Source organism: Heteronotia binoei, chromosome 4 (genome assembly GCF_032191835.1).
Source record: "Heteronotia binoei isolate CCM8104 ecotype False Entrance Well chromosome 4, APGP_CSIRO_Hbin_v1, whole genome shotgun sequence".
Lineage (NCBI taxonomy): Eukaryota > Metazoa > Chordata > Lepidosauria > Squamata > Gekkonidae > Heteronotia > Heteronotia binoei.
The window spans coordinates 103,222,374-103,237,698 of NC_083226.1; the positions used below are offsets into that span (position 1 = coordinate 103,222,374).

A 15,325-nucleotide genomic window follows, 5' to 3' on the forward strand; every position below is an offset into this window, starting at 1 on the left:
TCCCGGATAGACAACTGGATAAAAAAATGCACAAACAGATGAAAAGTAAAGGTCTTCAGTTACCAGTAAGTTTTTGGAAATTAGCAGAAGAAATGGATCTGATAGATGTATGGAGAACAAGATATCCCAACTCTAAAGATTTTACTTACTATTCTTCCAGTCACCAAACCTTGTCAAGAATTGATATGTGTTAGCTTTCGGCAAGTCTGATTAAAGAACTAGCTGATGTAGAAATTCAAACAAGAGTTATCTCAGATCATAGCCCTGTGATGATAAAGCTAAAAGGTTTACAGAAGAGAAAATTATGGAATTTAAATACTTCAATTTTGAAAGATAAAGACTTTCTTAAAGAATCCAAGGCTGAAATGGAATACTTTTTCAAACAATATAACACAAGAAGATGCAAGTAGTTTGGGACACTGCTAAAGCTTATTATAGGGGCCTTGCAATTAGATATAGTAGCAAGAAAAAGAAAGAGAGAACTGAAAATTTCCAAAACTTAATATCACAAGCCGGAGAAGCTGAAAAGAATCTTAAAAAACAACCAACAAAGTGTGAATTCCAAAAAAAGGTGAAAAAAATGCAACATAAATTAAATGTAATTCTTATGGAAGTGATGGAGATTAAACTGAGGTATGCTAGACAAATTTTTTTTTAACATGCCAACAAGCCTGGAAGGTGGTTGGCTTATAGGATGAGAAAAGAGAAGGCCAAAAGAATAATTACATTGAAAGATGAGAGCAATGAAGAGAAAAATCAAAAACAAGAAATACGTCAAATTGTGGAGCAGTTTTATAAAAAATTATATGAAGAGAAGCAAGTTCAGAAAACAGAGTTAGAAGAATATATTAATCAAAATAACCTTAACAAATTCACAGAGGAACAACAAAAAAATTTAAATGCGCCACTAACAATAAAGGAACTTGGAGAGGCAATGGCATCTCAAAAGAATGGCAAAACTCCTGGACCAGATGGTTTACCTGCAGAATTCTATAAAGCTTATGAAGACTCTTTGCTTTTACCATTCAAACGTCTCATTGAAAAGATCCAAGATGAAGGTCAAATACCAGCTTCATGGCAAGAAGCCACAATATCTTTGATCCCAAAAGAAAATAATGATTTGAAAGATATTAAAAATTATCGACCAATTTCCCTTTTAAATGTGGATTATAAAATCTTTGCTGCAATATTGGCGCAACGTTTGAGGAAAGTTTTACAATCTATAGTACACTATGATCAAGCAAGATTTCTTCCTAAAAATATTTGAAAGACAATGTCAGAACAGTTTGTAATATCTTGGAATATTATAAGAGTCATCCAGAGAAGCAATTGGCCTTAATTTGTCTAGATGCTGAGAAAGCATTTGGTAATGTTTGTTGGCACTTTATGTTACAACAACTGAAAGGCATGGAGTATGGTGAAAATTTTTTGAGAGTAGTAGAAGCAATATACTCTTTACAAAATGCAAGAGTGACAGTGAATGGTGAACTAACAGATGTTATTAAAATTCAAAAAGGTACAAGACAAGGCTGTCCATTGTCACCTCTGCTTTTCATCTTATCTTTAGAGATGTTGAATAACCAAATAAGGGAAGATCCAAATATAAAAGGAGCTGTGATAAAAGATGAACAATATAAACTTAGAGCCTTTGCTGATGATTTAGTTGTTATATTAGAACAACCAATGGACTCAATTGACTGCCTTATAAACAAGATCAAACAATTTGGCCACCATGCAGGATTAAAGATTAATTACTACAAAACAAAATTTTTGACAAAGAATATGACAATGGAACAAATGCAATCCTTCCAGCAGAAATCAGGATTTTTGTATGAAAAAAAATTAAATATTTAGCTGTGGTTATTTCAAATAGATTCAGCAACCTAGTAGCAGATAACTATGATGAACTACTTAAAGAAATTAAAGAAGATTTTGAAAAATGGCATGATTTAAATTTATCATAAATGGGAAGAATAGCCCTAATAAAAATGAACATTCTACCAAGATTACTATTCCTATTTCAAACTATTCCAGTATTTTTAAATAGTGGATTTTTTCAAGAACTGAACAGGATAGTTGCTAAATATGTTTGGCAAGGCAAAAAGCCTAGAATCAAACTAAAGACATTGCAGGATTCTAAATTAAGAGCAGGCATGGGCCTGCCAGATTGGCAGTTATATTATAAAGCATCTGGGTAAGAGACTGGATACTTCTGAATGACAAGAGTCAAATACTGTTAGAAGGACATGATTTGACTATGGGATGGCAAGTATATTTGTGGTATCAAAGACTTGAAGGCCACTCCTATTTTAAGAATCATTGGTTTCGAAAATCTTTGTAGCATACGTGGTCATAATTAAAGATGAAAATCTATCAAAAAAATTCCAAGATGGGTTTCTCCAGTAGAAGCGTTTACTCATCCAAACCTCCTAAAACCAAATCAGAATTATAGATATGAAGACTTGTTGGGAAAAGATAATCAACTGAAAACTGAAAAAGAATTGGAAAACGTGGATATTAAAATGAATTGGTGGTTGAGAATGCAAATTGAATTGAGATATGCCAAAGATAAGGTGACAGGTTTTAATACAGAGCAATATGTATTTGACAAAATTTTGTTGGGTCCACAAGAAAAGTTAATCTCCAAAATATATGCATATCTACTTCAAATGAAGACACAAGATGAAGTTGTAAAGGACTGTATGGTTCGATGGGCAAAAAACTTTGGCTACAATATTGCATTAGAAGACTGGGAGATTGTGGAAACTTAATGTTAAATTAACTAGGTCAGTGACTTTAAAAAAAATCTATATAAGATGTTTTATAGATGGTACCTGACTCCACAGAAACTCTGTAAGATTTATACTAATATGTCCAACAAGTGTTGAAAATGTACTAAACAGATTGGTTCCTTTTACCATATATGGTGGACATGCGAGTCTGTGAAAGATTATTGGAAAATAGTGCATGAAATGCTACAGAAGATCATGAAGACGCAGATTCATTTTAAACCAGAGCTATATTTATTGAATATATTCCCTGAGGACTATTCCAAAGAGACGAGACACTTGTTGGCGCACTTTAATACAGCAGCTAGGGTCCTTTTGGCGCAGAGATGGAAATCTCAGGAAATCCCCACGAGAATGGATTTGGTGGGAAAAGTTCTGGAAACAGCAGAGTTGGACTTCTTATCCCAACTGTTAGCTGAGAAATCTAAAGAAGCAAGAAAATATTGGATGAAATTCTATGCCTGGACAGATAACTAAGACTCTTAAGATTCTCTGATGTGAACTTATGTCCCCCCCCCCTGTATTTTATTTATTTATATTATAAAATTTATCTTTACTGGAATTGTCGAAATTACTAGACAATGTTAACAAAAGGTCTATATTATAAAATTTGAAAATGGATTCTGTGCAGTTGAGACAAAATAATAGGGGACAATTTATGTAAAGAAATTATTGTAGAACTAAGCTTTTTGAAAGTATTCCTATGCAAAATAATACCGGAATGTACTGTGTTTTTTTTCCTCCCATTCCCCATCCCCTTTCTTTTCTGAAACTAATAAAACTTTTTGAAAATCAGAACAGATCAACAGCCATGCTAGGGGGGCATAGAATCCCTATAGACTTCATCAACACTGTCTCCCTACCTGCCAGACCTATGCTGCTGTATCACCTGGTACCCCAGAGGGCACAATCGGGAGAAGTTAACCCTTCCCTTAGCAAGTCACAGTGATACATGCCAGATCAGTCCTCTCATCCAGGATTAAACCCTGGATGGCTGCTTTCTTCCAGTTACTGACCTGGCATTTAGCAGTAGGATTTTATAATCTGGCAAGTTGTTGAAATGGTTACCAACATCACTTCACCTGGAACAAGAGCCAGAAGGGGCAACTGCACTCAATTGTCTGCTATCCCTTCCCCTTACCTCTGCCACTACCATATCTTCCCCTACCCCAGACACTAAGAATCATGGCACCATCTCTTACCACATTCTATCCGTTCCCCCCCCCCCAAGCACATCTCTTCCATCAGAAGGCAAAGGAACTAAAAAATAAAGACATACTCATACTAAATATTCACTGTACAAGGTTCTAGATCCACCTGTCATCTGAGTTTTTGAAAACATAAAAGCAAACACAAAACTTAAATCCTCCTTTCTCCTGGATCTGAATAACACACAAACACAAACAAAACTCTCTCCGGTTGTTTTTTTTAAACAAGCAAAAATAGCTGAGTTGTCCTTAAGATGCAGCAAGAGGAGCCAGACATGATTGTGCCACCATGCGGCTTTTGGACATGATGCTTTCCAATTTTGGTGGTTGTGTAGTTGCAGCCATATTGCCTAAGGGCAACAACTGCTTGTCCCTGTTGAGCAGACAAGTGACACCTTAGCTGCCTTTCAGTCTCTGAACCAGTGGGAAAATCTGCCTGTTGCTTTAACACATGCTTATCTGTAGAGTAAGGATTCTTATCACAGCAGTGCTTTGGGGACAGGATAGCTGAATGATGATTATCCAGAAGCATAAAAGCTGTTCAGATAGAATGGCCATGAATTTCCTAATAGATCCTACCCTTGCCAACAAACATCTTAAGAAATATTGCCCATACAGACATGCAACTAGTCTTTAACACATTTTCTTGATGTGAGTCCTATTTAAACAACATTTAATTTAAAACTTAGTATGTGTAATGCCACAACTTTAAATATATTGATTTGTTTCAACCTCCCATTTGAATCCCGTTTGTGTGTTTGTTTATTTAGTTGGCTTATATTCCACCCTTTCCCGCAAGCGGTCTCAGGGTGGATAACAACTTGAATTAGGCAACTATTAAAACTTACAAATTAAAACCATATAACAATATAATAAAACCATAAAACAATAATATACACCATAGGCAGCAATTTCAGTTGGACACATTCTACAGATCGATACTGCTATGGCCCAAAGAATACAATAGTTGGATGGTGATAATGGGATGTGTGTGTGTGTGTTCTTGATCACATAGTGAGAATTTGGTAACATCTGTTTTCATTTTTGCACAGGCGCTCTCTGTGAAGGATATACTAGCCAGTAGCAAACATTGTAATTATGTGATTTCTCTGGTTCAGCATCAACATAAATGAATGATAAATTAATCATATTTAAGAGGCAGCAGCATGTTTTTTCTGCTTTGGCTTTGACAGCATATAGAGAGAATGGTCATCACTGCGATCCACTTGGATGGGTGTGGCTATTTAGGCTGTCATAATGCCATTTAAGTGGAAGGAGGGGGTAACATTCTCATTGAGATTCCTTTAAACTTGTGTCTGGTGTAGTAGTCACGATGCTGTAAAACAAAGTTTCTGCAGCAAGTCCCAGTTTCCATCTCTGGCATTTCCAGTTAACTTGTACTGCCAGTCAAAGTAGACAGTACTGACCTTGATAGGCCAAGGACCTGACTCAGTATTAGGCAGCTTCATATGTTCCTAACAAGAGGAATGTAGCTGTATTAGATGGTGTTCTGCTTAGTATTGAAACCTAAGAATTGGTGACATCAGTTGAAAAATGTACTGAGGAATATCTATGGTCTTCTTGCCTGATCTGGTGCATCAATGTAGCTACACTGGTGAAAACATGATGATGATGATATATTTAAAACGACCCTCCCCTGTGTTGCCATCATCTTACCACCAATCATCTCACCATCAGCTTGTGATAGAGAAGCAATCCCTTCCCCTGCCATACAAATAGATCCAGATGTTAGTCAGTTGTAGCAATAGCAACAAAGTCCTAGAGCACTTTGAGGGCTATCAGAATTGTCATGGCAAAAGTGTTCATGGACTGGAGCCCTTCCACACTGTTACCTAAGACTGAAATAGATTCAAATAAAATTACTTTAAAAATTATACCATTGTATGCAGAGGAGATACTTTCTGCTCTGCCTACATATTATGGTAACTCTGGGACACCAACAGTTAGTTTGTTCCTGCAGAGGGACCATTGAGCACCAGTTCTATATGGTGTGATGCTACATTATAATACTTGTGTTCCATTGTTTTCTTTTTTCTGGTTACTAAAATGGTAAGCAGTGGTTTTAAATCTTCAATCACATCTTTTTTTAACAAAATGTTTTTAGAAGGTAGACTTTGGAACATTATCTCATCAAGTGGGAGTAACTGCTTACTTATGGCTGTGTTCAGCTCAGGGAACTAAATACATTGTGCATAGAAAGGCTGCAGGTCCCGATAATATCCCTGGTTGTGTAGTAAAGGAATGTGCAGGGCAGTTAGCCGGGGTGTGGACTGAGATTTTCAATCGTTCTTTGTCACAATCCATTGTTCCCACTTGTTTGAAGGCTTCCCTTATTGTCCCAATACCAAAGAGGACGCCAGCAAAGGTTTTAAATGACTATAGGCCAGTGGCCTTGACTTCTGTTATAATGAAGTGTTTTGAACAATTAGTTCGAAAATATATTATTTCCTGCCTTCCTGTTATTTTTGATGAATATCAGTTTGCTTACAGGAAAAATAGATCTACTGAGGATGCTGTTAATACTGTTCTTTATACTGCTTTATTGCATTTGGATAAAAAGGGGACGTATGTTAGAATGTTGTTTGTAGATTTTAGTTCTGCTTTTAATACAATATCACCCCATAGATTGTTGTTTAAGCTTAAAGATTTGAAGCTGTCGGACTCTATATGTGAGTGGATTTTGAATTTTTTGTCAGGTCGCTCACAAAGGGTTAAAATGGATGGATATATTTCCTCCGTGAAGATTTTAAATACTGGCACCCCTTAGGGATGTGTCTTGAGTCCACTTCTTTTCACTATTTACACGTCTGATTGTGTTTCTAGCAGTCTGAGTAACAAAATCATTAAGTATGCAGATGATACAACGTTGGTAGGGCTCATCTCTGAGGATGATGAATCTGCGTATAGGAGGGAAGTTCAACAGCTGTCCCTTTGGTGTAAAGTAAATAATCTTATTTTTAATATAAATAAGACGAAGGAAATTATAGTGGATTACAGGAAGAATAGTTTGGACATCCAGCCGTTGTTTATTGATGGTGTTATGGTAGAACAGGTGACAGAATGGAAGTTTCTGGGAATTACCATGAAACAGGATCTAACATGGGGGGCAAATACTTTAGCTCTAGAGAAAAAGGCCCAGCAACGACTATACTACTTAAGACTCTTAAGATCACTACAACTGTCAGGGAGTCTGCTGGTTGCCTTTTATCGTAGTTCCATTGAGAGCATTTTATCTTATTGCCTCTGCGCGTGGTTTGGGAGCTGCACGGAAGCAGAGAGAAGGGTGCTCCAAAGAGTGACGAGAAGAGCACAAAAGATTTGTGGATGTTCTCTCCCCTCATTGGTGGATCTGTATAATATGGGATGTAAAAGGAAGATACAAATGATCCTAAGGGACCCTTCACATCTGGGCCATTTGCTATTTGAGATCTTACCGTCAGGTAGACGATATAGAGTGTTGAAGGCTAGGACATACAGATTTAAGGACAGTTTCTATCCAAGTGCTGTGGTTAGGCTAAATGCAGGGTTATGAAGGATTATCTGTTTTAGATATATTTAAATGGTTTAAATGGTTTTAATGGTTTTATGAATGTTTATCTGTTTTAGATGTATTTAAATGGTTTTAATGGTTTAAATGGTTTTAGATGTATTTAAATGGTATGAATATGAATATGTGTGTTTGATGTGTTGGTATGTTTTGTGGAAGAGCACCTCATTTCGTTGCTCTCTTTTTGTTGAGAACAATGACAATAAATTTATCTATCTATCATAGGCAGATATATCTTTATATGCATACAGCAGAAAACTGTTGTCAGTCCTTGTTAGTCAGTATCTGTGCCTCATGGTGCATATAGCTGAAAGCATACAGTTTACATCACCATGCATACTTCAATGTTCCTACAAAAAAAATGGGATTCCATTTGGACTGTGGGGTCCCTTAAGGAGCAATCCACTCCCCAATGCTATTTAACAACTACATGCCCCCCTTTGCCCAGCTAATCCGGGAGTTTGGCTTGGGTGTCACCAGTATGTTGATAACACCCACCTGTATCTGTTAATGGATGGACTCAGCCCCAGATACTTTGGACTGGGCGTTGAGGGCTATGGCTGTTGATGGAGGACCAGATCACAGCAGTTGCCAAATCAGCCTTTTTCCATCTTCAGCAACTAGTCCCCTATCTCTCAATTTGTGACTTGGCTACAGTGATCACTTCCAGGTTAAACTGTTGTTAACTTGCTATACACAGGCCTACCCTTGTACCTGATCCGGAAGTTGCAGCTGGTTCAAAATGGGAAATCTAAGGAAGAAGCAAGGAAACTTTGGGAGAAGTTATATGCGTGGTTAGATGCTTAAGACATACTGGTGTGAACTTCTGTTTTTATCTCTTAAGATGTATATTAAAATGTGGAAAAGTAATCCAATATGGATAGACCATTTAAAGGACAACTTACAATATGTATAATATTTAGATGATGAAGACATGGTGTAAAATGAATAATAATATCTCAACAATATTTCATATGAAAGATTTATTAACATGCAGACTGGATTACTATCGTAATGTTAAGTGTAACTTTAACTTTCTATTTCCCCTTTCCCTTTTTGTTTTGGAAAACTAATAAAACTTTAAATTCAAAATGTTGCAGCATGTCTGTTGTCTGTGACATATTTGCGGGCGCATATTCAGCCAGTGCTGTGCAAGTTGCACTGGCTGCCAGTGGAGTTCTGGATCTGCTTCAAGGTGCTGGTCTTAACCTTTAAGGCCCTGAGCAGCCAGGGAGGGACCAACATACTTGTGGGACCACCTCTCCGTTATGTACTCCAAAGTGCCCTACATTTGGCTGATCAACATCCTGTAATCCCCAGCCTGAAAGATATCCATCTAGTCTTGATTAGAACCTGGGTGTTCTCAATCCTGCCCCAGACCTGGTGGAATGAGCTCCCAATAGAGATGAGGGCCCTGTGGGATCTTTTATAGTTCCACAGGGCCTGTAAAATGGAGCTATTGTGCCAGGCTTTTAGCTGAGGCAGCAGACATCCAGTACTATCAGCTCCAACTGCGTCATTGGTTTTGAACATCTGCCAAACTGATTGTCCAACTGTTGTTTGCAGGGAGTCATTAAATTTGGAAGCCCATGGACAAGGCCATACCCAGCAAATTCTGCAACTGCCATCTTATTATTTTATAAATTTATTATTTATGTTATAATTTCCTAATTTCCCACCCTGAGCCTGCTTGTGGGGAGGGTAGGAGATAGAAATCAAATAAATAAATAGGTTAGGCACACCCCTTGTTTCTGCTAATGTAATATGCTTGACTTATAAGGCTTGTTTTTGTGTTTGGTTTATTTTGTTGTAAACCACCCTAAGATGTTAGGAAAGTGATGTAGAAACAAAATAAGAAAACAAAGCTTTATAAAAATGTATATTTGAGAATTATTCATAGTTTCATTTTTGGAAAAACTGATAAAAATATCTAGGGCAATTGTGAAAGTGAGCTTTTTCCTCCATCGTGTGGGAAGTGAAATTATTGTGATCCCAGATAAACCACTCAGATTTAGGTCATGTCCATAACTACAGCCTAGAATCTTGTAGATGGAAGGGAGGTGATACTAAGATGGCTCCTTTCTCTTTCAGCATCAAGGCCATTGAAAGTCCTAACAAAGATGATGACACACAGTGGCTGACCTATTGGGTGGTGTATGGCATCTTCAGCATAGGAGAATTTTTCTCTGACATCTTTCTCTCCTGGTTCCCTTTCTACTACATGATGAAGGTTTGTTGGTTCTCACTATACCACAGTAAAAACAATATGGAACTGGAAATTTCCAGTGGATACCTAATCACTCCTTAGAGGGGTCCTTCTTTCTCTGTGAACCAAATGTTGTCTTGATTTGGATAAACACCTCTCTGGAGGTAGTGTGTAAATTTGGATTGCATCTAAAGATGATAGCAGGTACCATTATCAAAACATTGGAAATGACTACCATCGAATGACACCTTTGATACTTTTGAAGGCTTTAGCCAAGCATAACTTTCTGTTTGCTTATACATATGTTCTCTCTAAAGCATACAGTGAAATTGGTCCACAACAATTATCTCAATTCTGAAAGATAATAGGAAAAGGAATTCAGGAATATAGGGATTATGTAGAAAGGAGATTCTCTGAACCTCAAAAGCCTTGGCTTCTGCCTGGAACAGAGATCATGTGTGCACATGCAGCAAAGCAGAATTGTCTTCATTCTAACAAGAACGACGTGAAATTCCAGAAGAGGGGGGTGGAGAATATGAAAAGACGATATGAACATCAGAGCTTCATGCAAGCTTTTCCTTATTTACTGAAACCACTGAAAATTCTTTCGGTTTTGAAATCTTACAGTAGCAGGACCTTGTTGCAGTTGGGTTGGTAGAATCTGACGTGTCTATGGAGCTGTGAACATCAGAAATCATGAGCCTTTTAATGTGGGACTGGTGGGAAGTCTCTATACATTCTCTTGCTGCCAATTTTAAATTATGATACATTCTTTCAGACAGCCACTTTTTTAACTCACAAAGACATGCACACTTCCTTTTACATACATGTGCAGTTTTGATCATGCAGACACACATGTTCTATTCTGTGTTTGGTTGCATGCATGTGTGTTTCCCTTTCATTTGGCCTGAGACAATTTGCATGACTTTGAAGTGCATAATAGGCCACTTTCTTCCAATGTAGACCATTAGTTCTTGGATTTGAACATGCCTGTGGACAAAGCAGTATTCTGTGATCAACACAAAGCCTGATTTGCCATATTTAACACACTTGATTACTGTTTCTTGGGGCAATTAGTTGAAGTCTCATCTTCCGATAGGTCCCCTGAGATGATCCCTGACCATTCCCCTTAGTAGCAACATATTTCATTAATGCAAGCCAACAGAGAAAAGGTTGGTGGCAGATGATATACAGATAATAGTTGCAGAGGTTCTGAGACTTCCTACACGTGATGCACAACAACTTATTGAACTAAGGCTGCAAGCAGGCTTTCTTAAGAGGCTGCAGGCTATAAATAAGAGGTCTTCTCTCAGCTTCCAGATAAGATAGCATTTTGTGGTCATATCGACAGCTACTGTTGGTTCATTCCTGGATAAAACTGATTATCAGCAGAATTACAGTTTAAAGGCAGTGGTTTGTACACATTCACAAGGACATTTAAACCAAATATAATCACTAATGCAATCACTAATTTTATTATTTTGGTTGCCTCCCTTCCTCTCATGGAAGAGGATAAGAAACCAAAAGCAGTCCTGTCTTCTTTAAGCGAGCCTCCAATAACCAAACGAAACCACTTTTCCTCAAATGTCCACCCGTGTTCTGTAGCCATAGAATGTTCACTGGCACAGCACCTGTTCATAACACTCTGAAACCTGCATTAAGTTATCTTGATTAATTACGTACTTTAATTAACTAATGAACATGTGTCTCCCCCCCGCCCCCGAATTGCTGTCTCTACTCACCCTAAAAAAAGCATCCCCTTGTGCAGGAACAAATTTGATCTTTCAGATGCTTGTGTCCAAGACCCATGCATGCTGCATTCATATGTTAATACATTCATGTATTAATAAATGTGCATTGATACATTAATGTATTAATAAAAGTATTAATGTATTTATTTTTGTTTATTATTTAAAAGAAATTATCCACCATCTTTCCAGTTTCTGCTGGACTTTTATACATATTTAGCAGTATACTCCACTCAACAATATACTATTAGACTTAATGACTGGGGATTGTACCCACCAAATTGCTACAGTTAAGAATATATCTCCATTCTCTATACTCTCCCTTTCCATAAAACAACAGAGACAAATGCATTAGCTCCAAAGGCATGCTAGATGTGTGCTTTTTTAACACAATCACAGTGAATGTAGTATGCTTGCAAGCATGACCATGCAGGTTTCAGATTATAATATTTAGCATTTAAATAGCACTATGCAGGGGTGGCCAACGGTAGCTCTCCGGATGTTTTTTTGCCTACAACTCCCATCAACCCCAGCCATTGGCCATGCTGGCTGGAGCTGATGGGAGTTGTAGGCAAAAACATCTGGAGAGCTACTGTTGGCCACCCCTGCTATAAAGGACTTTTAAGCGTCACAACAAGGTAGGCCAGTATTATCTTTATGTTGTGGCGAGATGCTGAGACAATGGTTTGCCTATGGCATCCTAGTGCTCTCACGATGGGTATCTTTGTGCCTCTGTTAGATGGCAGGAACACAGCTTATGATCTCTGTTTTGTACAGTGTGGTTTCCTGTTATGGTGCATGGCCCCAAGTCCCTCAAATGGAGCAGAGTTCCTGTACCACCGAATTATCCGCCCTTTCTTCCTGAAGCACGAGGCGCAGCTGGACAGTGTAGTGAAGGATCTGAAAGACAAAGCTGCAGAGACAGCAGATACAATCACTAAAGAAGGTGAGGTGGGGACAAAAGGTACAACTTCCTTCAAGGAGTTTTTTCACATTAGTCTGACTGCTTTTGGACAGAATGGATGAACTGGGTGGTACACTGAGAAATCCTATGGGATAGTTCTTAGAAGAAGGTGCTCTAGACCTTTCTACCACCAGACCTCAAGCTAATTTTTCTTGTCCTAGTGTTGAACAGTGAAGAAGATGAAGCTCATGAGGTGCACGGCTGTGGGTACAATACAGTTCCATGAGTATACCATTTAAACATGGAAGTTGGTATTGCATTACAGGAATCCCTTGTTTCATTTCCCACAAATCTGCAGATAGTTTTTAGCTCTTCAAGATTTCAGAGAAAGGCTTTAAAACATGTATTATCATCAATACTTGGTGAAACTTCAAAAACAAGCTAGGGAAGAAGGGAGATGAAACATGGGGCTGAACAGAGCTTGGGGGAGGGGTTTTGGCTGCATGGTAAAGTGCATCTGATGCTTGGCATTCAGAAGGTCCCAGGTTAAACCCCTGGTCTGTCTAGCTGAAAGGATCAGGTAGTAGATGGTGTGGAAGACATCTGCCTGAGACCTTGGAGAGGCACTGTCAGTCTTGAGTAGACAATGCTGACCATTGTATCTGGTTTAGTATAGGGCAACTTCATGAGCTCAAGTGACCAGAAGCAGGGTTTTCCTTGCTTTGCATACTCTTTGCCCTTTCACATGATTACCAGCCAAAGAAAAGACTACCTAACCATTCAAACTGTATGTGCATCAACCTGATTTGCATAACTTATGCAGCTTAGAGAATTCATTTGCTCTACGTGCTGAATTTCAAAAGCTCAACATAATCCTACAGGATTGGTATATTACCCTTTTTGAGATGGTAGAATTCCAGGAGCTTGGTTACCCAGCTGCTTAGAAATGAGATGCCCTGACATGGATGACCCAATCTTGTCAGATTTTGGAAACTAAGCTTTCCAGATTTGGAAACCAGTTAGTACTTGGAGGAGAGATCACCAAGGAAGTCAAGGGTTACTACACAAAGGCAGGCAATGGCAAACCACCTGTATCTCTTACATTGAAATCCAGCGTCGCTATAAGTTGGCTACAAAGCATATAGATATTTGTCTTCCTCATGATCGCTGCCAATATCACTTTGTTAACAGTGTTAATGCTAGCCTCCTACATCTTTCATCTCTGCTCATGACAGCAGTACAGCAGTTTATTTAGCAGTTTATTTAATTTATTTATGTTAGAACATAATGAATTTTCTTTTCTATTTCAGCCAAGAAAGCAACAATAAATCTATTGGGGGAGGAAAAGAAAAGTACCTAAAACTGGAAAAAAAAGTTTCTTCGTCACTTCTCTTATGCAGCTTGATATTACTGGGGACTGTGATATAGTGATTTGGAAAATGTTGCCTTGGAAACTTTTTTTAATTTAATAAAGCCTTTATTATGAAGGAATGTGTTTTTAAATTTGCTTGCTCTTTTGCAGTTCGCTGTATTAAAAGTAAGCATTTTTATATCAAACCAGTGCAGTGGGTGGTATCTAATGCTTATACAGGTTAGTTTATTTGTCTCCTAAACAAAGAGAAGTCTTCAGTGATGTCTTGCAGTTAAAGTAAACTTAAATAAAATATCCCCAGGCTGTGACCATTACACTTTTTGCATGCAATGTCTGTCTGTAACTATTTGACTGGTTCTCGCTGTAATGTAGTTTGATATCAGAATGCGATTACGATTTTCATGCAACTGCACATGTGCATATGCAGAAAATAATTATCAGAAAGACGAGACACATGTGTATTATCTCCCTCCCTACATGCAACGATATTGTTAACAGTGAAGGCAGGTGATTGTGTAGAACCACTGATATTGTTCATTGTTGCACTTACCACTTGTAACTTGCAGTGTTTTGGTAGATGTGTCTGTGGGACTTGTCCTTAAAACACAGAGGAAAGCAGTTTGCTGTTGTTGACCACGTTCTGTAAACTTGTTTGCCAGAGCTGGATGCACTGAATGGCTGCTGATAAAGGAGAAACTGAAGAGGGGCGCATTGCCTCGATACTCTTAAGTCCCATCCTACTTCATGGCACAGGGTGAGCAGTGTGGAATGCTGTCAGGTGACTCCCAGTTACATTGCAGCACAGGCATGCCCTCAACTAGGGTTGCCCTCCAAAATGGTGCCTGAAACTGCATTCTCTTTGTGGGAGTTTCATAATGTGGCCTCTGTCAGATCAAGTGCTCTTCAAACTTGTCTATTGTTCACTCCAGGCCTTAAGCCTTAGTCTTTTGTTGGAAGTACATGGCATAAGCAGGGAACAGTTGTCTTACACAGAGAAACAGGTAGGACTGTCTCCTGCACTGTTCACTGAAAAATATTTGTTCCCAAGTTGCTTGTGATTTTTTTCTGAAGCCAGGCTTATTTTTAAAAGCAGCTACAACTTTATATTGTTACCTCCAGCTTGACTTAAAATGAGACAATCTCTGTGTAGCGTTCACAATTGCTGTGGGGCTTGCCAGAGAATCATACTCCCTGAAAGAACTAAAACAGTCCTTCAGCAAAACTGGATTGGCCAACCCAAAGCCCCGTTACCTAGAGGAGGGGGCACTATTTCAGTCTATGAGCAAATACTAAAAAACTGTATTGCTATTTCATACCAAAAAGCCATCCGGGTCAGCACTCTGTTTCCAGTCCTGGCAAGTTTAGAAGCAAAACATGGATGATGATAACCAGCCTCTGCTGTTGGGTCCCACTATGCGATAATTAAATACATGTGTCCTGACCACAGACATTTAGCCTTTGCTAGGAAAAGTGGTGTTGATAGGTCTGATCTCCATAAATGCATTCAGCAATGATTGTGTCTGTGGCCAT

At 38.4% G+C, this 15,325-nt stretch overlaps 1 protein-coding gene across 2 annotated transcripts in view; it reads left to right on the plus strand.

Moving 5' to 3' along the window:
- REEP5 (receptor accessory protein 5) overlaps window positions 1–14,109 on the plus strand; it is a 38,168-nt gene extending 24,059 nt beyond the window's left edge. For both annotated transcript variants that reach the window (XM_060235608.1, XM_060235609.1), the window contains exons 3-5: window positions 9,657–9,795; window positions 12,297–12,465; window positions 13,734–14,109. In XM_060235608.1, coding sequence (XP_060091591.1) covers window positions 9,657–9,795; window positions 12,297–12,465; window positions 13,734–13,783 — 358 coding nt within the window. In that variant the 3' untranslated portion in view covers window positions 13,784–14,109. The remainder of the gene's footprint in view (window positions 1–9,656; window positions 9,796–12,296; window positions 12,466–13,733) is intronic.
- The last annotated feature ends 1,216 nt before the right edge of the window (window positions 14,110–15,325 follow it).